This window comes from Leucoraja erinacea, chromosome 23 (assembly GCF_028641065.1).
Source record: "Leucoraja erinacea ecotype New England chromosome 23, Leri_hhj_1, whole genome shotgun sequence".
NCBI lineage: Eukaryota > Metazoa > Chordata > Chondrichthyes > Rajiformes > Rajidae > Leucoraja > Leucoraja erinaceus.
Window position 1 is genome coordinate 27,283,201 of NC_073399.1, and position 23,091 is coordinate 27,306,291.

A 23,091-nucleotide genomic window follows, 5' to 3' on the forward strand; every position below is an offset into this window, starting at 1 on the left:
TAGATTGGAGAGCCAGCGAGATCGCATCCACCGTTGATCTGTTGTGGTGGTAAGCGAAATGCAGTGGGTCCAGGTTTTTGTCGAGGTAGGAGGATTTCCTCCATGATCAACCTCTCAAAGCACTTCATCACCACAGACGTTAGTGCCACTGGTCGATAGTCATTGAGGCACGTGACCTTGCTCTTCTTGGGCACCGGTATAATTGATGCCCTTTTAAAGCAGTTGGGAACCTTAGACCTCAGAAGTGAGAGGTTGAAAATGTCCGTAAAAACTCCAGCCAGTTGGGCCGCACAGGGTTTTAGAACACGGTATACCATCAGGTCCAGGCATTTTTCGAGGGTTCACCCCTCTGAAGGATTTTCTGACATCGGCCTCTGTGACTATGACTGAAATACCATCACAGCAAATGGGGGCTCGAGAAGGCACATCAGTCTTCTCCCAATCAAAGCGTGCGTAAAACGCATTGAGCTCGACTCCATCTAAGGACCCAAGCAGTCTTTCCTGGTGTGGCAGAGGTTCACCTGCACCTCCTCCAACCTCATCTATTGCATCCACTGCTCTAGGTGTCAGCTCTACATCGGCGAGACCAAGCGTAGGCTTGGTGATCACTTCGCCCAACACCTCCGCTCAGTCCACAATAACCAACCTAACATCCCAGTGGCTCAGCACTTCAACTCCCCCTCCCATTCCGAATCTGACCTTTCTGTCCTGGGCCTCCTCCATGGCCAGAGTGAGGACCACCGTAAATTGGAGGAGCAGCACCTCATATTTCGCTTGGGTAGTTTACACCCCAGCGGTATGAACATTGACTTCTCCAATTTCAGGTAGTCCTTGCTTTCTCCCTCTTTACCCTCCCCAGATCTCCCACAGGCCACTGTTTCCACCTCTTCATTTCTTCTTCACGACCCCCCCCCCCCCCCCCCACATCAGTCTGAAGAAGGGTCTCGACCCGAAACGTCACCTATTCCTTCTCCCCATAGATGCTGCCTCACCCGCTGAGTTTCTCCAACATTTTTACCCTGTTCCAAAGAGATAAGCAAGCAGGCAGGAAGTTCAAAGATGTGCTCAACAAATCCTCCTTTATTAAATGGAACGCACCGATTGACTCCTGTGAACCTCTAGTTATGTCAGTTGAAGGGAGGCGGAGCATTGGTATTGGTCCGCTGAGTCCCTGCGGACCATTGATCACCTGTTCACTCTCGAATAAACTTGACTTGACTTCTATGTTCTCCTATTTTCGCATCCACTCCCGGCACTCGAGGGACAATTTACAGTGGCGATTAACTTCCAAACCCACACGTCTTTGGGATGTGGGAGGAAACAGGAGCACCCAGGAAAACCACAGGGAGAACATGCAAACTCCACAGGGAGAACATGCAAACAGCACCCGAAGTTGGGATTTCATTGTCCTATCTAGATTAACCTCTCTTGACTTGACCCGAGATTGGGATCGTACACATCAAGTCAAGTTTATTTGTCACATACACATACGAGATGTGCAGTGAAATGAAAGTGGCAATGCTCGCTTGACTTATAAACACAATCATAACACACATATTGGAAGGAAAAAACGTCTGTACAGTTAGTCCCTGGTGAGAAAGGCGTTTACAGTCCGAATTGGGGTGATATTGAGAAGTTTATGATCAACAATGCATGGAAGTCCTACATAAGCAATGGAAGGATGTTGGACAAACCCCACCTTCTCCCACAACAGTCGAAGACTTTCCTTCACCGGCACAACTGGGTTTACAAGACCATTACCTACACCACGACCTTCCTCGCGTTCTAGCAGAGCTCCCGGCGAGTGTGTGTCGGGCCAGGAGGTGCCGCTTGGGGGCGCAGTTGTCGGGGGGCTGCGAGTGCGGGGTGGGGGCGGTGGTGGGAGCGGGGCCGGGTGTGAGGCGGCAGTGGGCGGGCGGGCCGGGTGTGAGGCGGCAGTGGGCGGGCGGTCAGGGTGTGAGGCGGCGCTGGCGGGTCGAGCCCGGGAGAGGCGGGTGGAGTGTGGGTCGGGGTCGGGTTGACAGGCAGTGGGGCGGAGCTGAGCTGAGGGTGGTCCGGGTCGGGGTCGGGCTAACAAGCGGCGGGCGGGGCCGAGCTGAAGCAGGCTGGGCCCGGTTGACAGGCTGCGTTCATCCAGCGGACGGCGCTCTCCTGCCACCGGCTCCAGCGCCTCAGTGAGCTGATCTCCGCCGCCCATGCAGATGGTCACTGCGGCCGCGACCTGTAGCATGAGCCGGGCGTTGGGGTAACGGGGGCCGCCGACCCTCTCTCCACTCTCTCGCCTCCGACACAATCATCACAGCCGCCGCGGGCACGGAGTTGCCGTCTCTGTCTGCCCGGGAAACCTCTTTATTATTTTTGTTTTGGAACAATTAACAAGATGGGGAGAATACAGACGAGAGAAGCAGCAATTTGGCAGCAGACCAAAGCACTTCTCTACAGAAACTTCCTCATCAAGTGGCGGAACAAGGATCAGACCTTGCAGGTAAAGTACATGTTCTGCAGGAATGCTGGGTTACTCTCTCATTCTGTGCACCGGTACCTGCTATTGTTTGTAGCTACAGGTAAACTAAAGTCCTCGTCCACATGTGTTTGCATTTGTAAGATTCGCTTGATGTTGCCCAGAGTGCTAACACCGATTGCCCATGTAACATATAGAATCAGAGACTGCGGTTGGTGTCAACAACTTTGTCAATGAGTCGATGACTTGTTTGTAAATTTCTGGAGATGATGCTTACGGTGATAATATTTAAGGGTTATTGCTTCTTGGACCCGGAAGCTCTCAAACAGTCAAACTACCGAATAGAGACACATAGACTGTAGAAACTGGAGTCTTGAGCAAAACGCAAAGTGCTGGGGGAACTCTCAGTGGGCCAGGCAGCATTTGTGGAGGGAATGGACATACAGATGTTTCGGGCAAAGATCTTATAGCATAAGATCTCTGGTTTCGGGTAGGGAGCCTTTTTCAAACTGTCCCGAAACGTCATTAGTCCATCTCCCTCCCCTCCCCCCTCCCATGCTGCCAGACCCACAGAGTTCCTCCAGCACTTTGCTTTGCTCAAACTACTGAAGAACCCAATGTTACAACTAAGGCTAAAAGGTACAAAGTGACAGACATTTGAAAGCTGAAGGATTGGTATGGAGGTGTAGATGAAGATTCCTTTGGAAAATTCAGAAAATGTGTAGCAATAAAACTGATCAAATAATTAGCAAAACTAAAATCTTATGCTTGATTATACTAGTTTTTTTTTTTTTAATGGCAATTAGGATAATCTGTTGCATAATGTTGTTATTGTAAAATATTGATCCAAACAGCTGAACTCGGTACATCCGTGGTCACCATTTTACACAACTCATCGGGGGATGGCAGAGATGGACAGATGAGGTGTCAGGGTTGGAGAGGGTTTGATAAGGCTGAATTATGTTAAAAAATAAAAGAAAATATTAAATGGATTCATGGGCCAGCTTATATTTAGTCTCAAAGCAGGCTTTTCTCCAGTAGATTGATACAGAAAGGCAAGTTTAGGCTTGCTGTTTAAGAAGGAACTGCAGATGCTGGAAAATCGAGGGTACACAAAAATGCTGGAGAAACTCAGCGGGTGCAGTAGCATCTTTGGAGCGAAGGAAATAGGCAACGTTTCGGGCCAAAACCCTTCTTGGTCTAGGCTTGCCTCGGGTTGCTGCGTATTGAGATAATGTCCGATGCCTTTAATATGTAAAATACCTTGTACCAATGTCCGATGCCTTTGAGATGTAAAGTCCTTGTACCACATGACAGGATGCCTTTGATGCAACTGATGTAACGAGACAGCTCAGACGCATCCTGAAGTAACGTGCATTCTCTGTACCTCTGACCATGACTAATGTTTGTGGAATGTGTTAAGGTGACAAAAAAACAGTATATAATACCATGTAATCCTGTTGTTCAGAGAAGTGGACTGAGGACAGCCTAGTGTCTGTATTGCTCACTTGACTGGGGTTTTCCTTGCCACTTCCATCGGCCGATAATAAGTAAAGTTCACCGCGTTGTGAGTTGTTTGTTTATTAAGAAGCGAACCTGTTTGTTTAATTAAAAGTAACTTTTTCAGGTTATGAGGAATGACTGGCTTAGTTGGAGTGATTTTGTTTGTATTTGAAGATGCTGAGGGGAGATCGAGTGGAGGTGTAAATTGAGAGGTTTGGTGGGTGGGGCTTGTTCCCTTTGGCATGAGTTTATGGTCTGGGTGCCATAGATTAAAATTATTTGTGAAAGAGTTAGATGGAGGTTGAAACTACCAAAAAAACACTTGGAATTTAAAACTCGCTTCCCAGATAAATGACAGAAACCAATATTGTGTTTAAGGTTTGCCAGAACGAGGACCTCATGTTCAAAACAACGATTCAGTGGAAACTGAAAATGGGGTTAGTCTGAAAAGGTATTCTTGTTGGTAGCATGGAAATAGTGGGTGGATTCTGATGCTGCAAATGTTAAACATTTCTATCTTGTTTGATCCGATAGGAATGGGTGTCTGTTCCTCTCTCCCAGCCTTTGCTCCCAGCATCCCTCCCTCCCCCACCCACTTGTGGATTAATGCTCTTGTGCTTGTACTATTACTCAGCCCTGCTCACCAAAGATCCTATAGCGAGCAAGATAGTCCACTCGACGAAAATGATGTAGCCCGGTCATGGACAGATTCATGGGTAATTTAATGCCCCATTTCAGATTCAGATTCAAATTTATTGTCATTGTGCAGTGTACAGTACAGAGACAACGAAATGCAGTTAGCATTTCCCTAGATGAGCGACATAGAATATAAGCAATAAATAAATATATTTACGTGCATACAGTCATAGTAGTGCAATTATTAAGGAAGGAATGTCGGGGGGGGTGGTTGGCAATCACCGAGGTACAGTGTTGAATAATGTAACAGCCGCAGGGAAGAAGCTGTTCCTGGACCTGCTGGTCCGGCAAAGGAGAGACCTGTAGTGCCTCCCGGATGGTAAGATGGTTTATGGTTGGGGTGAGAGCAGTCCTTGATGATGCTGAGCGCCCTTCGTAGAATATTTCCGTCTCCGCACCAAAGTTCCCATAGGATAATAGTGCGGAGATGGAAGCCGATTACGGAAACATCCTTGTCAAAATAAAAGTTATTTGGGAAAAATCTTCTCCTCATTTTCAGAATTTTAATTTAATTTATTTAATTCACACAAACTGTTCTCCCGCAACGTTGATTACATTGCGAGTCGGGTTGGGTCGGGTCCAGTTACGGAAATGGATGAAAAAAAGGCTTCCGTTCCGTTGCGTACTACACGTCAGCCCATTGCATTTAGCAGGAGTGGTCCATCTTGCTCTGCTATAGGATCTTTGCTGCTCACCACATCCTGGTCTATTGGCTCAATCAGCAAATGGCTATCTTGGGTTATGCATGTTGTTGTTGAATATTTACATTAATCTTTGAATATTTGGCACACGTGATTCGCGTGGAATCTGACCATATATTGCACTGTAAGAACACTACGTTATCAAATGTAGTGTTTTGATGACTGTAGGATCTATGTCTTTTTACTTGGGGTCCAAAGAGTATTCTACTACATTGATATCTCTAAACTCTCATGGCTTGATGCCTAGAATCATAGTCATACAACACGTAAACAGGCCCTTCAGCCCAACTCGTGCACACCAACCAAGCTGGTCCCATTTGCCCACGTTTGACCCATATCCCTCTAAATCTTTCCTATCCACGTACCTGTCCAAATATGCTTTAAATATTGTTATTCTTCTAAAAGTTGTTGTTTTATGGATTTGAAACAGACATAGGAATGATTACTGACATTTCCCAAAAATCTGGAGGTACTTGGGTTTGACGATTGCAAAGGAGGAAGAAATATTCGCATTTGACCCATGTGAGCCTTCTCCAATATTCATGCAAGAGCCCAGCTGATCTATTTATTCCTTGTTCCTTTAAACACTGGCTTTTGTGGATAGGTTTGATTGCACCTGTCAACATTTTGCACCCGACACATTTCATCTGTTGAACTCTGACTCCATGTCGAGTCCTCTTCAAATCAGCCACTTGCATTTACATAGTATTCTTAAACAAAAGACGTTTTATAACAAAGGAATTTGACCAAGCCTGAGGAGGAAATATATATAGTCTGTGCTAGTTTCCAGGAAATGGCCATCATTATAGCCAGTGACTCGAGCTTTTAGCTGCTTTTATAAGATCATAGAATGATGGTGGGAAAGCATTTGGGCCCAGCAATCCAGCGCCGTCCTTGACTGAAGTGTTCAGTCGGCAGTAGTCCATCTGCCTGCCCTATGCCCTTGTAAAGTTTCATGTTGAAATATTTATCCAACATCCTTTTTGAAAATTGTTGTTGAACTGTGTCCTGCCATCACATCCGCAGCGTGTTCCAGATTGTTGTAGCAAGCTGTGGAAATTAGTTTCCTTCCTCCCGTTTCCTTTATTTATTTCATTGAAATCAGTACATTCTGGTTAGTGACACTATGCAAAGACAATAGTTTTTCCATATTTACTTCATCAAGATCATTTATGATTTCCGAACAGCTCTATTAATTTTTCTGTGCCCCATGGAGAACACGTAGTTTGTCAGTACAATTGATGTATTTCTTTCTTGGCATCTTTCAAGTGAATTTTCTTAGTGTCTTTTCTAAGGGTCTTAACGTGTGGTTCTTAGCACTGGAGCCAAAAGTACAAGTGTGGCATAAAAGGTAGACAGAAAGTGCTGGAGAAATTCAGCGGGTGAGGCAGCATCTATGGAGAAAGGGAATAGGCAACGTTTCGGGGCGAGACCCTTCTTCAGACTGATGTCGGTGGGGGGGGGAGGAAAGAAAGGAAGAGGTGGAGATAGTAGGCTTGTGGGAGTGCTGTGAGCGGGGAGGGGAAGGAGGGAGAAAGCAAGGACTATCTGAAATTAGAGGTTAATGTTCATACCGCAGGGGTGTAATCTACCTTGGCCTCCCTCTTCCCAGCTCTCCCACAAGCCTATGCTCTCCGCCTCTTCCTTTCTTTTTCCCGCCCCCCCCGACATCAATCTGAAGAAGGGTCTCGACCCGAAACGTCGCCTATTCCTTTTCTCCATAGATACTGCCTCACTCGCAGAGTTTCTCCAGCATTCCAGCACTTCAATTTTTCCAGCACCTGCTGTTCTTTCTTAAACAGTGTGGCATAAAAAGTGTTTTCACCCCAATCCTTGCATAGTCACACAGGTAGAAAGAAACAAACCAACCAGGTATACCAATTAACCTATTACCTGCCAGCTTTGGCCTACCCATCCTCTCTTCCAGCTTTCTCCACTTCTCCCTCACCACAATCAGTCTGAAGAAGGGTCCTGAATCCTGACCCACAACACCATCTATCCATATTCTCCAGCACTTTGTGTCTACTTAGGTATGCAGTTAGTTCTGCCAGAATTTATGTTTTCATACCCAGAATTGGATATAACACCATTAATGAATTATGGAACACCATTAATTAATCAGGGAATACCATTTGTATTGTGCGGGCCAAATTGGTTATAAGGCGATTTCCATTGTGATTTAGAGAACCAATGAAAAGTAAGTTGGAAAATTGACAAGGAGGAAAAATAGTTGGGTGGGGGGAGAGGAGAACCTGTTTCCATGTAACCTGCTCATTAAGTAATGTCTGGGGTGCAGTGAAACTGGCACGGATTGTCAGTTTCACTGTGGTTGGCCATTGAATCTGACAATTTCTGAAAATCCTGTAGAGAAAAAATATAATTTTTTATTGTGAGTCTGAAACACTCCAATCCCTAACTGCTTTTCCTCATCAGCACATTTGTTTTTATAACACTATTTTCTATAACGTGATGTTTCTTAGGAACACAGCTATCGTGTTATAACAGAACTATCTGTAATGCAAATATGTCCGAGGACATTGTGGGAAACCAGAGAAGAAAAAGCGGGAGTCCTAGTTGAAATTTACGAATCGTCCTTAAATACAGGGGAGGTGCCGGAAGTCGAGGGTGGCAAATGTTGTGCGTCTTTTCAAGAAGGGCTGCAAGGAAAATGCTGGGAACTATAGGCCGGTGAGCTTAACATCTGTAGTTGGAAAGATGCTAGAGAGTATTCTGAGGGATAGGTTATACAAACATTTGGATGGGCAAGGGCTGATTATGGATAGTCAGCATGGTTTTGTACTTGGGAGGTCGTGTCTTACAAATCTGATTGATTTTTTTGAAGATGTGACCAAAAAGTTCGATGAGGGCAGAGCTGTAGATGTTGTATACATGGATTTCAGTAAGGCATTTGACAAGGTTCCGCATGGTAGGCTGTTCTGGAAGGTTAGATCGCATGGGATCCAAGGAGAGATAGCTGAATGGATAGTAAATTGGCTCCATGGAAGGAAGCAGAGGTTGATGGTGGAAGGTTGCTTCTCAGACTGGAGGCCTGTGACTAGTGGTGCGCCTCAGGGTTCGGTGCTGGACCTGTTACTGTTTGTCATCTACATCAATGATTTGGATGAGAACATACAGGTCAAGATTAGCAAGTTTGCTGATGATTCAAAAGTGGGTGGTTTTGCATGAAAGAACTGCAGTTGCTGGTATAAATCGAAGGCAAACAAAATGCTGGAGTAACTCAGCGGGACAGGCAACATCTCCGGAGAGAAGGAATGGGTGACGTTCTTCAGACGTCTGAAGAAGGGTCTCGACCTGAAACATCACCCATTCCTTTTCTCCAGAGATGCTGCCTGTCCCACAGGTCAAGTCAAGTTTATTCGTCACATACACATACGAGATGTGCAGTGAAATGAAAGTGGCAATGATCGCGGACTTTGTGCAAAAAGACAAACAAACTATAAACACAATCATAAACACACACATATTCTTTTACATATTAAATATTGGAAGGAAAAACGTTCAGTGAAGTTAGTCCCTGGTGAGATGGGAGTTTACAGTCCGAATGGCCTCTGGGAAGAAACTCCTTCTCAACCTCTCCGTTCTCACTGCATGGCAACGGAGGCGTTTGCCTGACCGTAGCAGCTGGAACAGTCCGTTGCATGGGTGGAAGGGGTCTCCCATGATTTTATTTGCTCTGGAGTTGCACCTCCTGTTGTATAGTTCCTGCAGGGGGGCGAGTGAAGTTCCCATAGTGCGTTCAGCCAAACGCACTACTCTCTGCAGAGCCTTTTTGTCCTGGGCAGAGCAATTCCCAAACCAGATGGTAATATTTCCAGACAAGATGCTTTCCGCAGCCGCTGAGTAGAAGCACTCGAGGATCCTCGGAGACACTCTGAATTTCCTCAATTGCCTCAATTCCTCACTGAGTTACTCCAGCATTTTGTGACCACCTTAGATGGTTTTGCAGATAATGAAAGATTGCAACAGGATCTGGATCGATTGGCCAGGTAGGCTGAAGAATAGTTGATGGAATTTAATGCAGGGAAGTGTGCAGTGTTGCATTTTGGGACTTCTAACAAGGGCAGGACCTACACAGTGAATGGTAGGTCTTTGGGGAGTGTAGTGGAGCAGAAAGATCTAGGAGTGCAGGTGCCTGGTTACTTGAAGGTCGAGTCGCAGGTAGATAAAAAGGCTTTTGGCACATTGGTCTTCACCAGTCATGGTATTGAGTATAGATGTTGGGAGGTCATGTGCAGTTGTATAAGACGTTGATGAGACCGCATTTGGAATATTGTATTCAGTTCTGGGCACCATGTTATAGGAAAGATATTGTCAAGCTTGAAAGGGTTCAGAGAAGATTTATGAAGATGTTGCCTGGATTAGAGGGTGTGAGCTATTGGGAGAGATTAAGCTGGGTCTCTATTCCTTGGAGCGCAGGAGAATGAGGGGTGATCTTATAGAGGTGTACAAAATCATGGGAGGAATAGATCGGGTAGATGGTCAGAGTCGCTTGCCCAGAGTAGGGGAATTGAGGAACAGAGGACATAGGTTCAAGGTGAAGAGGAAAAGATTTAATAGGAATCTGTGGGGTAACGTTTTCACACAAAGGGTGGTGGGTGTATGGAACAAGCTGCCAGATGAGGTAGTTGGGGCAGTCCCACCGTTTAAGAAGCAGTTAGACACTTACATGGATAGGACAGGTTTGGAGGGATAATGGACCAAGCGCAGGCAAGTGGGACTAGTGTAGCTGGGACATGTTGGCCGGTTTGGGCAAGTTGGGCCAATGGGCCTGTTTCCACACTGTATCACTCGATGACTCTCTGACTCTGTTCTATCCATTCTTTGAACCTAAAGAGTGTGAAATCTGAATTGAAAATGTTGATGTAATGTCACTATCAATTTAAATTTAATCACATTGGCAGAATTCAATTTTTATTTTTAATCTTGACAGATAGAATCAATTTTATACTTCTTTGCATTGATCTGAATTTTCAGGATCAATTAGAGGGCAGGCAGTTTGTTAATGATGGTATGCTATGAAAATCAACTGGCCAAATATGAAAGCAAATGTGTAAATCAATATTCTAAACTTTGCGAAATGAACACAGGTTTCAAGGTAATTATGTTGTGTTCCTGGTTGAAAAATCCACGTCTTACCCCCTGCTGTTGTGTGCTCTATTTTAAAAGGCCAATTTATGATTGAATTTAATTTCTGATGGAAATCTTTTCACCATCCTGTTCAAGGTGAAATTGTTTGCTGCTTAAATGTGAGCCGACATTGATTCATTGAGCCATGATTAATGCTTCCTCCTTTGTCTGATATTTGACCGTAAAATCAGCTTTTGGAACTGCACTTTTTTTCCTTCAAATGTCTTTTCATTTAATTTCCTTTCCGAGGTTGGAAAGTTGTTATTTATTTCAATTATGCAATCTAGAAGCAATTCATTTTTATTGAACTTTGCCATTGATAGTCGCCTAGACTTAACTGTGAAATAATTCAAAGAACACAAGGCTCAGTTAAAAGCTTTTACTTAAACACCATGGTGGAAGAAGACTCGCAGAGACTTGAGTGTAACGTACCATTCGCAGTCACCTGCTACTGCCTTCTCAAGAAAATACAAAGAAGTACAGGCAATATTTATACCCTTGAAGCAGCTAAAACACATTCAGTAATATTCCACTGTAACATAAACAGGGCTCGAAATTAACGGTTGCCCGGGTGCCAATGGCCACGTAACGCCCTGCCGTGCAACCTAAAAGTTGTGTAATTTTGCCCGGCTTGGCATGCACCTGGGTCACCTGCCGTTCAACTCTGAGTGGATCCCCCTCACTATCTCTCTCCCTGTTACTCTACATCTCCGCCCGCCATCCGTGTACGGGCCGCCGGTTCTCCGCTCTCCGCCGCTCCTCATTCGCCGGCACAGCCGGCCGCCTTGTACATGCGCACTGCCACGGCCAGCACATCCTCCCCCTGCACATGCGAACAACCACGGCCAGCACATCATCAGCCGCCCTGCGCCTGGGCACTGCCACGGCAACTGGTCGGCGCCGGGCACTTTCTCTCTCCCTTTGCATTGTGGGAGATCTGGCCCCCATTGCTGTCTGGTCGCCGCCTCGCTGCGACCGCTGAAAACCAACGCAGAATCACTTACTGGAGCTGGAGTAACTGCTTGGAGTAACTCTTGCTTCTTGGTTTCCTGGTCCTCCAAAAATATTCTAAATCAAATTTAAACTGGAGGTGGTGGGGGGGGGTCCATCACCAAACACCAAACTCTGAACAATAACAGCCTATTGCACTTTATTTGTTGATTTATTGTGTATATATGGTCTATGGTATATAAACACACTGAACTTTTACCTCCTGTATTATGTTTACATATTCTGTTGTGCTGCAGCAAGCTAGAATTTCATTGTCCTGTCTGGGACACATGACAATAAAACTCTCATGACAAAAAAAAGAGCTACCTTAAATTTAGTTGTGTCTGGTTGGGTAACTATGGTAGAGTGAAGACTATTCCATGCTTTAATTGTGTGGGGGAACTCCATGGAGCAACCAGCATCTCTGGATAGAAGAAATTGGGTGACGTTTCGGGTAGAGACCCTTCTTTAGACTCCCTCTGGTTTTAGTGTTTTTAGTTTAATTTAAAGACACAGCGTGGAAACAGGCCCAAGGACCCACCGAGTCCACGCCGACCACCGATCACCCGTACACTAGTTCTAACCCACACATCAGCGACGTAAGTCAAGAGTTAAAGAGGGAACTGCAGATGCTGGAGAATCGAAGGTTACACAGAAAAGCTGGAGAAACTCAGCGGGTGCAGCAGCATCTATGGAGCGAAGGAAATAGGCAACGTTTCGGGCCGAAACCCTTCTTTGAAGAAGGGTTTCGGCCCGAAACGTTGCCTATTTCCTTCGCTCCATAGATGCTGCTGCACCCGCTGAGTTTCTCCAGCTTTTCTGTGTAACGTAAGTCAAGAGTGTTTTATTCTCTCACGTGCCAGTTAGAACAATTAAATCCTTACTTGCAGCAGCACAACAGAATATGTAAACATAGTACTCTGTAAACAGTGTTATAAACGAGAAACCAAAACAGTGTTCAAGTTCAAGTGAGTTTATTGTCATGTGTCACTGTATAGGACAATGAAATTCTTGCTTTGCTTAAGCACACAGAAAAATAGTAGGCATTTACTACAAAACAGATAAATGTGTCCATATACCATGATATAAATATATACACACATGAATAAATAAACTAGTAAAGTGCAAATAACAGAAAGTGGTTATTAATAATCAGAGTTTTGTCCGAGCCAGGTTTAATAGCCTGAAGGCTGTGGGGAAGTAGCTATTCCTGAACCTGGTTGTTGCAGTCTTCAGGCTCCTGTACCTTCTACCTGAAGGTAGCGGGGAGATGAGTGTGTGGCCAGGATGGTGTGGGTCTTTGATGATACTGCCAGCCTTTTTGAGGCAGCGACTGCGATAAATCCCCTCGATGGAAGGAAGGTCAGAGCTGATGATGGACTGGGCAGTGTTTACTACTTTTTGTAGTCTTTTCCTCTCCAGGGCGCTCAAATTGCTGAACCAAGCCACGATGCAACCGGTCAGTATGCTCTCGACTGTGCACCTGTAGATGTTAGAGAGAGTCTTCCTTGACAATCCAACTCTCCTCAGGAAGTAGAGGCGCTGATGAGCTTTTTTGATAATTGCGTTAGTGTTCTCGGACCAGTGTATATTTATACATGAATATATCTATATTACTAAATCTCTGATCTTGACTGCTTTTGGTCTACTGTGCTGTGATTTCCGACAGAACGCCGCCACCTACGGCCATCATTTTTGGCCACCTCGCCCAGAGCCCCCCTCTGCCTTAAGGGTGCGGAGGATTTTTCCCATCGATGACAAATCAGATAGATATTAATGTTTTAACAAAATCACCATTCTCTCTGCTGCCCCTGTTGGAGGGAGGGAGAGGGACTATAAAACCAGGAAGTGGTGTGCTTCACTCACTCTATGCAAGATGGATGAAGCCAAGGGTCACGTCTCTCTGAGCTCTGAATAACACTGAGCAAATGTCTACACAACTGTGAGTACCCTTAATGTGGTTTGAAAATGAAAATATGGTTTGTTTGAAGTAAAAAGGCACTGCCTGCAAATGGTTGTTTGGATGCTTTGGCTTGAAGTTGAAAGGCGCTACTTACTACAAATGGTGGCATGAAGTTGAAAGGCGCTACTTACTGCAAATGGTGGCTTGGGTGCTTTGGCTTGAAGTTGAAATGCACAATTTACTGCAAATGGTGGCTTGGGAGCTTTGGTTTAAAGTTCAAAATGCACTACTTACTGCAAATGGTGGCTTGGGAGCTTTGGCTTGAAGTTTAAAAAAATCACTATTCTCTCTGCTGCACCTACTGGAGGGAGGGGGGAGGGACTATAAAACCAGGAAGTGGTGTGCCTCACTCACTGCAAGATGGATGAAGCCAAGGGTCACGTCTCTCTGAGCTCTGAAAACATTGAACAAATGTCTACACAACTGTGAGTACCCTTATGTGGTTTGAAAATGAAAATATGGTTTGTTTGAAATAAAAAAGGCACTGCCTGCAAATGGTTGTTTGGATGCTTTGGCTTGAAGTTGAAAGGCACTTCTTACTGCAAATGGTGGCTTGGGTGCTTTGGCTTGAGGTTGAAAGGCACTACTTACTGCAAATGGTGGCTTGGGTGCTTTGGCTTGAAGTTGAAAGGCACTACTTACTGCAAATGGTGGCTTGGGTGCTTTGGCTTGAAGTTGAAAGTCACTACTTACTGCAAATGGTGGCTTGGGTGGTTTGCTTGAAGTTGAAAGTCACTACTTACTGCAAATGGTGGCTTGGGTGCTTTGGCTTGAAGTTGAAAGGCACTACTTACTGCAAATGATGGCATGAAGTTGAAAGGCACTACTTACTGCAAATGGTGGCTTGGGTGCTTTGGCTTGAAGTTGAAATGCACTATTTACTGCAAATGGTGGCTTGGGAGCTTTGGCTTGAAGTTTAAAAAAAATCACCATTCTCTCTGCTGCACCTGCTGGATGGAGGGAGAGGGACTATAAAACCAGGAAGTGGTGTGCTTCACTCACTCTCTGCAAGATGGATGAAGCCAAGGGTCACGTCTCTCTGAGCTCTGAATGACACTGAACAAATGTCTACACAACTGTGAGTACCCTTAATGTGGTTTGAAAATGAAAATATGTTTTTTTTAAGTAAAAAGGCAGTGCCTGCAAATGGTTGTTTTGGGTGCTTTGGCTTGAAGTTGAAAGGCACTACTTACTGCAAATGGTGGCTTGGGAGCTTTGGCTTGAAGTTGAAAGGCACTACTTACTGCAAATGGTGGCGGGTGCTTTGGCTTAAAGTTGAAAGGCACTTCTTACTGCAAATGGTGGCTTGGGTGCTTTGGCTTGAGGTTGAAAGGCACTACTTACTGCAAATGGTGGCTTGGGTGTTTTGCTTGAAGTTGAAAGGCACTACTTACTGCAAATGGTGGCTTGGGTGCTTTGCTTGAAGTTGAAAGGCACTACTTACTGCAAATGGTGGCATGAGGTTGAAAGGCACTAACTGCAAATGGTGGCTTGGGTGCTTTGGCTTGAAGTTGAAATGCACTATTTACTGCAAATGGTGGCTTGGGTGCTTTGGCTTGAAGTTAAAAGGCACTAATGCAAATGCACTTATTTCCTGTTTGCACTGTATATTGATTTTAGATAAAATGCTACACTTACGGCTGTGATTTTTGGCCATCTTACTCAGTCTCCCCTCCGCTGAGCAGGTGCAGAGAATTCTTCCCATTAATGAAAAATAAAAGTGTTATTAGTGTTTAAAAAAATAACGCTAACACTGTATATTGATTTTAGATAAAATGCTACACTTACGGCTGTGATATTTGGCCATCTTACTCAGTCCCCCCTCCGCTGAGCAGGTGCAGAGAATTCTTCCCATTAATGAAAAATAAAAGTGTTATTAGTGTTTAAAAAATGTTGAGAATCTCGCTCCTGTCAATCACGCCCTGAAAGCCACACATTTTCCGGTGGGAGGGGGAGGGGGTAATAAAACCCAGAAGTGTAGGTGTGGCTCAGTCTCTGCATGATGGGGGAGGGAGAGGTCATGACTCTGTCTGAGCTGTGAATCAACTGAACACACTGAATGTCTACTGAACTGTGAGTTTGGTGTTTTGTGTGGTTTTATGGTGGTTTCACCCTGCATGAAATGGTATGAAGCTGCATTTGAATTTGGTGGCCTTGGACCCTGCTTGAAGTGGAATAAAACTGCAATGAATTTGGTGGCCTTGCACCCTGCTGAAAGTGATATTAAACTGTACTTGTATTTGGTGACCTTGGATCCAGCTTGAAGTGGTATGAAACTGCACTTGAATTCGGTGGCCTTGCAGCCTGCTTGAAGTGGTTGGAAACTGCACTTGAATTCGGTGGCCTTGAACCCTGCTTGAAATGGTAGGAACATGGATTTGAATTTGGTGGACTTGCACCCTGCTTGAAATAGAATTTCAAGGAATAGTCATGAGTCAACTGCCAGCCCACCAGACACGAGTGAGCTGCCAGCAGATCAGGCTTGAGCCCGGTGGGCGGCGCGACTCTCGTCAGCAGCGGCCTCTGCAGTCTGTCCGCGTTTTATTATTTTCTGTCTATGTTTTTATGTAGTTTTTGTTATTTTTTGTTGGGGTGTGTGTGTGTGGGGGTGGGAGGGGGAGGGGGGAAACTTTTTAAATCTCTCCCTGCACGGGAGACCCGACCTTTTCTCGTCGGGTTTCCGTTATCGTTGGGGCTGCAACGAGGAGCGGCCTCCAACAGGAAGAAACCGGGGACTCTGGTGCCGATGACTCACCATCGCCGTCGCGGGGCTGGCCGAGTCTGGAGCGGGTGGAGTGGTGGAGGAGCGCTGCTGCTGCTGCTGCTGCTGCGACCCGACCGGAGAGTCGGAGGCTTCAACGGCAGGTCTGTGGACGGCGGCACCGGGAGCCCGCGGGTCCCTGGAGGGAGACCGCTTTTCAGGGCTCTCGCAACGGCGACTTCTCCCGCCCGAGTTGCGGGGTTGAAGAGCTCCTGGAGCGGGGCCTGACATCACCGCCCCGCGCGGCTTGGAATGGCCACGGGACTCTGCGAGCGCACGCCGGGGGCTCTAACACCAAGACCCGGTGTGCGACCTTGCACCACCCGGCGTGGCTTTAATGGCCGCGGGACAATCGCCATCGCCAGCCGGGGGCTTTGACTTTGACTCTGACATCGGGGGGGGGGGGGGAGAGTGCAGTGGAGAGGTAAGTTTATTTGGCCTTCCATCACAGCAATGTGATGGATGTTTATGTAAATTATGTTGTGTCTTGGGTCTATGTGTTTGTAATGTATGGCTGCAGAAACGGCATTTCGTTTGGACCTCAAGGGGTCCAAATGACAATTAAATGTATCTTGTATCTTGTCTTGAGGGACAGAGCTGCCACCCCAATAACCCATGCCAGCACTCCAGAAAGCCCCCCCCCCCCACTGGCCACCAATATTAGAATTGATGGAGAGGTGGAATATTGCGTTGGGGGACCAGCCCTCCCTTATGAACATGGGACCCAATGGGTCCCACTTAGTCTAGTAACTATATAAAAATATATGTGTGTGTGTGTATATATTACATACACACACACACAATTTCCCTCCTGGGATTAATAAAGTTTGATCGTATAGTATTGTGTGTGTAGGAAGGAACTGCAGATGCTGGTTTTAACTGAAGATAGACACAAAAAGTTGGAGTAACTCAACAGGTCAGATAGAATCTCAGGACAAATGGAAAATATTACGTTTTGGGTTGGGTCTGAAATAGGTTTCAGACTTTGGAATGTGGAAGGAAACAAGAGCACCCGGAGAAAACCCATGTGATCAAAGGAAAAAGGAACAAACTCCATACAGACAGCACCCATATTCAGGATCAATTCCGGGTCTCTGGCACTTTTAGGCAACAACTTTATGGCCAATTAACTGAATTAAAACATACAGTAGCTGTAAAGGGGGACATGGTGTCACTTAGAGATTTAAGAGTGAAAATGGATAGTTTTTTGTTTTTAGTAACCAAAGTTATCAACGTATAATTTTTTGTGTGTTGGAAAACAAAATATAGTTGCACAGCTGGTAGACTTACTGCCTCACACGACAGAGATCTGTGTTCGATCCTGTCCACGGGCACTGTCTGTGTTGAATTTGCATTCTCCCTGAAAGCGTGTGGGTTTCCTCCCACAACCCAAAGACGCATTGGCATTGGAGGTTAACCTGTCTCTGTAAAATTGCCCCAAATGTATAGGAAGTAGGTGAGCAAAGTGGGATAACAGAACTTGTGTAAATGGGTGAGGCAGCAACTATGGAGCAAAGGAAATAGGCGACGTTTCGGGTCGAGACCCTTCTTAACACTGATGTGATGGTGAGGGATGGGGAAGAAGAAGAAAGGAAGAGGCGGAGCCAGTGGGCTGTGGGAGAGCTGGGAAGGGGAGGAGAAAGCAGGGACCACCTGAAATTGAAGTAATTGTTCATACTGCTGGGGTGTAAACATAGAAAAAGAAAATGGGTGCAGGAGTAGGTCATTCGGCCCTTCGAGCCTGCGCCGCCATTGAATATGATCATAGCTGATCATCCAACTCAGTATCCCGTACCTGCCCTCTCTCCATACCCCATGATCCCTTTAGCCACAAGTGCCACATCTAACTCCCTCTTAAATATAGCCAATGAACTGGCCTCAACTTCCTTCTGTGGCAGAGAATTCCAGAGATTCACCACTCTCTGTGTGAATTTTTTTTTTCCTCATCTTGGTCCTAAAAGAATTCCCCCTTATCTTCAAACTGTGACCCCTTGTTCTGGACTTCCCCAACATCTGGAGCAATCTTCCTGTAGCTAGCCTGTCCAACCCCTTAAGAATTTTGTAAGTTTCTATAAGATCCCCCCTCAATCTTCTAAATTCTAGCGTGTAAACTGCCCAAGCGAAATATGAAATGCTGCTCCTCCAATTTACGGTGGGCCTCACTCTGGCTTTAGAGGAGGCCCAGGACAGAAAGGTCGGATTCGGAATGGGAGGGGGAGTTGAAGTGCTGAGCCACCGGGAAACCAGGTTGGTTATTGCGAACCGAGCGGAGGTGTTGGGCGAAGCGATCGCCAAGCCTGCGCTTGGTCTCATACACTGGGTTGATCATACACTGAATAATCCAACCACATTTTTGTTTGGAAGTGGAAAGAACTAATAGAAATTGCATTCATTGCAACGTGTAAAAAGAGTTGAGATACTGTATTATAATTTTGCTGCATGTCATTGTGGTATATATCATGTCTTGATTGGTGAATATGTTTAGTTTGTGACTTTATTTGAAGCAGAAATAATATGTGAATTCTTCATTGAGTATAATTCCTACTGGTAACTATGCACTTCGTCCGAGCACATTATCACACGCGTCATGCAAGCCATTTTAAATGACCACCTAAACTGTCATTTGGCAATCTAAAAAGCTGCCAATGTTGCTCAGCTGACAACAGAGAAAAAAGGTGAGAGTCCCGATAAAAAAAAAGCCTTCACAAAGAATACAATAGGGTTTTTAATTAAGCTCGAGGTTAAACAGCTGCTATAATAATGCGGCCCTATTGTGTGATTAGAAGCCACTACAGGATATTAGCTCCAGACATTGGAATGTCTGTCTTTGATAAAAGCCACTTCTACTGCCGCGAAGGTCGATCTGCAAAGCCTGCTTTTAGCCCATTCGGCCCCAATATGTCTGCTATATTTAAAATGAAATGGCAACTACGGCATTAACCCTTACACCAGGAGGCACGAGGATTGCGGCTGTTAGGACACCACCACCTGTAGATTCCCCTGCAAGCTGCACACCATCCTGCCTTAGAAACATGTTATAGTTCTCTTGTCGCCCGCGAGTCAAAATCCTAGAACTTCCCCTCTGCTACACTTCTAGTGCCTTCACCAGGACTGCAAGTGTTCTGTAGAAGGATGGTACTGATCTTGTTCTCGATAGCCAACTCCCAAACTTGACGTAAAGAAAATTAGCTTGAGTTCATCAAATAATGCTTGAAAACAATGCTTGATTCCCTCTATAAATGTGGCAGGGAGGGAAAAGGAATGATAGTAAAAGTACAGTGTCCATGGCAGACACAACATTAACTGGGGGTGACTGTGGACTGACGAAAGCTCTGACATCATGGCAGAAAATCTGAATTTAGTACCGAAGTATGATTGGATGACTTTATGTATATGGAACCTGTCTCTTGCTGTCAAATGAAGGCATGTTTACCATGCAAATCAAATTACAAATTTGTCATGTAAATTGGGTGGAAAGTTTCCTTCTGTTGACATATTAATGTACTACTTTTTTGACAATACCTACTGTTTTCATGTTTTTTTTCTGGTACCTGCAAACAATTCTGCAACAATTAGTTCTGTGGTGCAATGAAAGTATGTACTTCTGAATCAAATTCATACCACCACCATTCTACAGTCAGACCCAAAGATCCTATAGCAGATAGGATATTTGGTCAGACCCATAGTTGAACCCACATTCAGTTTTGAATCCCAGCTTCCCCCATTACCAATCCACCTTCATGCCATCATCCATTTGCCCAGCCGCCTGCCTTTGCCTTTGCTCTGTGTGTCAGCTCAGAGCTGCCTATGGCAGTGACTGCTGGACACTCTGTTGCAACATGCCAGTGCTATAAACACCAGGCACAACACGTTTGAAATGGGGCCTTTGGCAAACCCTTCTTAATTTCAAGTATATACTTAGAATACTTCTGGCGGCTATTGCAGTTGTTCTATTCCTTCTGTTGATTGTAAATAGGAACTTCATAAATTTATGCAATAGAGTTTGAATGAAGCCTGGGTTGAAAGGTTTAACCAGAGTTGCCCATAAGCTCGGAGAGGATGTTTCCTTTGGCACAGTCTAAAATAGGTATTATTGCAGATATTTTTGTTCTCTGAAAGGTGGGATTCTTGAGTTCTTGCAATGCACTGTATCTGAATTAATTATGCACTGGATATGCACATAGTGAAATGGCTGAAATAGATTTGGGTTTGCAAGGGAATTGAGGGTTAAGGCGATTGGACAGGGAGAGAAACAGAGGTGAAAACTCGGATCAGCTGTGACTTTATTGAATAGCGATTATTATGTCAGCTTCTACTTCTACTGAAAGCGAGTCTTGAGCTGACAGCAAGACATTGCATCTCTAAAACTGTGATCTTTCTGTTATAGAGCAATGAAAATTAGGAGAAGGGCCACAGGTGTAAACTCCTCAGTGAGATTACCCCCATATATCCTCTATACTCATGGTCTTACCAGCTACCAACTCCAACTACCTTGGGGGGAAAAAATGCATTTACCCTATCTATTCCTCTCATGATTTTACATACCTCTATAAAATTCGAAGAAATAAATTCCTTGACTGATGAAGGCCAGCATTTTTCCATTTACTTGTAGTTCTGGATCACTCTGCTCTAAAGTGTCCCATGTACATTCTTGTACCTGTTTTGACAATCAAAGGCTGCTGCTGGTTAAAATTCTCCCTTTGTCCACTCTCCTACAGACATTTGTTGCTGCATTAACAGGTTTGTGATAACCGTAATTCAAACAAAAAGTCCACTTGCAAATTTGATGTAGTAATTTTTAAATTCTTTCTTTTCAGGAGTTGCTGTTGCCGCTCTTTTTAGTTTTTGCCTTGGTTTGTTTAAGTGAACTGGTACCTCCACAATGGTACTCCAAGACACGAACGAGTGAACCAGAGGATCTGAATGACTTTGTACCCCACAAGTACAGACTTGGATATACACCAGTGAACAACCGCACCACTGAAATCATGGCAGAAGTTGCCAGACTCCTTTTTAGAGGTACTTTTTACTATATGTATTAAAAGTAGGGAGGCAAAATTGTATCTAATATATCCCATGATTAAATAAACTGATGCTTAATCAAAAATGTAGTCTGTAGAGAACCTTTAACGGAGTTATTTCCTTTCCAAACTGATTTAATCAACACTGGTTTTAATCCATTTCTCTGCAACAACTTTTGTACTTTTGGGAACAAGTGTCTACCCAACGTGGTTAAAGGCAATGTGTTCCCACTGCTTTTGGTTGATCTTGTGTAGAAGTACTTTATTTACCTCAATTAAAATGTATATATATCTGAATGTTATTTGTGTACACAAGAATGATCATGAATTATTGGATAACTAAGGGGGACATACCCTCATCAAGAATTTTGCTGTTAAAATATTTCTGGAGAGGAATGGCACTTTTGAATCTTTTAGTTGCACTTAGTTCATTGTCAAAACGTTCTTGAGAAGAATATAGTAATTTTGCTAACACAAGATTCTTCGATAGTGAGGGCCCTATTGATTATTGTTCCTTGCAATCTGTTTGAAATATTGTTATTGATTAAAAAAGCAAAAGCTTCTCATTGCAGATAAGGCACCTCTTGGCTTCAGTAATGAGCAGAAAATGGAGGAGGCTTGCTGTTCGCATGATTTAACTCCACTTATCGGCATTTCCTTCATCAGTCCTTTGATTCATCAGCATCCTTTGATCCATCAGTATCAACTTCGTTTTCCCTATTATGTAGTTCCAAGCACTACAGAAAAGATTGACTACATTGATGAGAAAGGTGATATATTTTAATCTATTTGTTTAGGGTGCTTAAAACTAAAATCTGAAATGAAAAACTATCTGCAGTTTATTCTAGTCACATTGCTATTTTCCAAATATTTCATCTGCTTTAGCATTGCTTCGAAGAGACAGTATACTTTTGGAAAAATGTTGGTCATCTTTCTGTGAAATGCCTTTTGAGCATCAAATAAAGTCAGGCAGTTGCAGAGGGAAATGTCTTGAGGATCCAACTGTGACCTGTTCCACTACATCGAGGCAATGCCAAAGAATGACGAACTGGAACACCCTCTGTTATAATGTTTTATGTGCATGGGAGATGAAACTAGAGATTGTAATAAAACCAAGAAATAATCACCATGGATAATAGTAGAAAATGTTTAAGGTCACTAATGTGTAATGCTGAGAGATATGTTTGGTCTGGCATCATTCTGTAACCCGAATTACTCACAACCATCTTTTTCAGACTTTTTCTGACTAGCATTATTTGTAGGTCATGAGATGTAGCTGAAGCCTGCTTTTAATGTGCAAACCTAATATTTTTTTGAGAGATTTGTTTTTCCTGATATTTCCTTGGCATTCTTTCATTACATCAGCATGGACTCCTAGTCCAAGTCTCCCATTGATGTTTGACCCATTTTGATTCATTTTTGTACCTCTGTGTTAGCTTACGCTGTACACAGTGGATGCTTTTCCCTGGGCTTGGTATGGCTTCATCTTATTTTTTAAATTATTTACAGTGTTCTATTCGCATTGAAAGACATTATTCACAATTAATGCAAAACGCTGTTAAGATAGATGACAGCAGTATGACTATTACAACGCATAATGATACCTTCCTTTTGTTAGTTTTATTAAACGTCTTATAGTGAAGTGCAATCTAGTTTGTATCCAGGTGTTTTTTGTGGTGTATATTCTGACTGAGTTCTGCTCTATGTGACGGTAGGGGCAGTTGATGGAAGCCTCTTGCTTGCTACAAGTGAAAGAACGACAGAATGCCTTCTTTAAAATCAGAATAATATCTACAAATAGCAGCATGAATACACCTGCCTTGGAGCATTAAATGCAAAGATGTACA

The 23,091-nt window shown here is 44.3% G+C and overlaps 1 protein-coding gene across 1 annotated transcript in view; it reads left to right on the top strand.

Annotated features, from left to right (window-relative positions):
- Nucleotides 1–2,032: 2,032 nt before the first annotated feature.
- Nucleotides 2,033–23,091, top strand: part of abca5 (ATP-binding cassette, sub-family A (ABC1), member 5) — a 90,299-nt gene continuing 69,240 nt past the window's right edge. Inside the window, exons 1-3 of the mRNA XM_055654157.1 lie at nucleotides 2,033–2,485; nucleotides 21,041–21,242; nucleotides 21,817–22,014. Of these exons, the coding sequence (XP_055510132.1) occupies nucleotides 2,381–2,485; nucleotides 21,041–21,242; nucleotides 21,817–22,014 (505 nt within the window). The 5' untranslated portion in view covers nucleotides 2,033–2,380. The remainder of the gene's footprint in view (nucleotides 2,486–21,040; nucleotides 21,243–21,816; nucleotides 22,015–23,091) is intronic.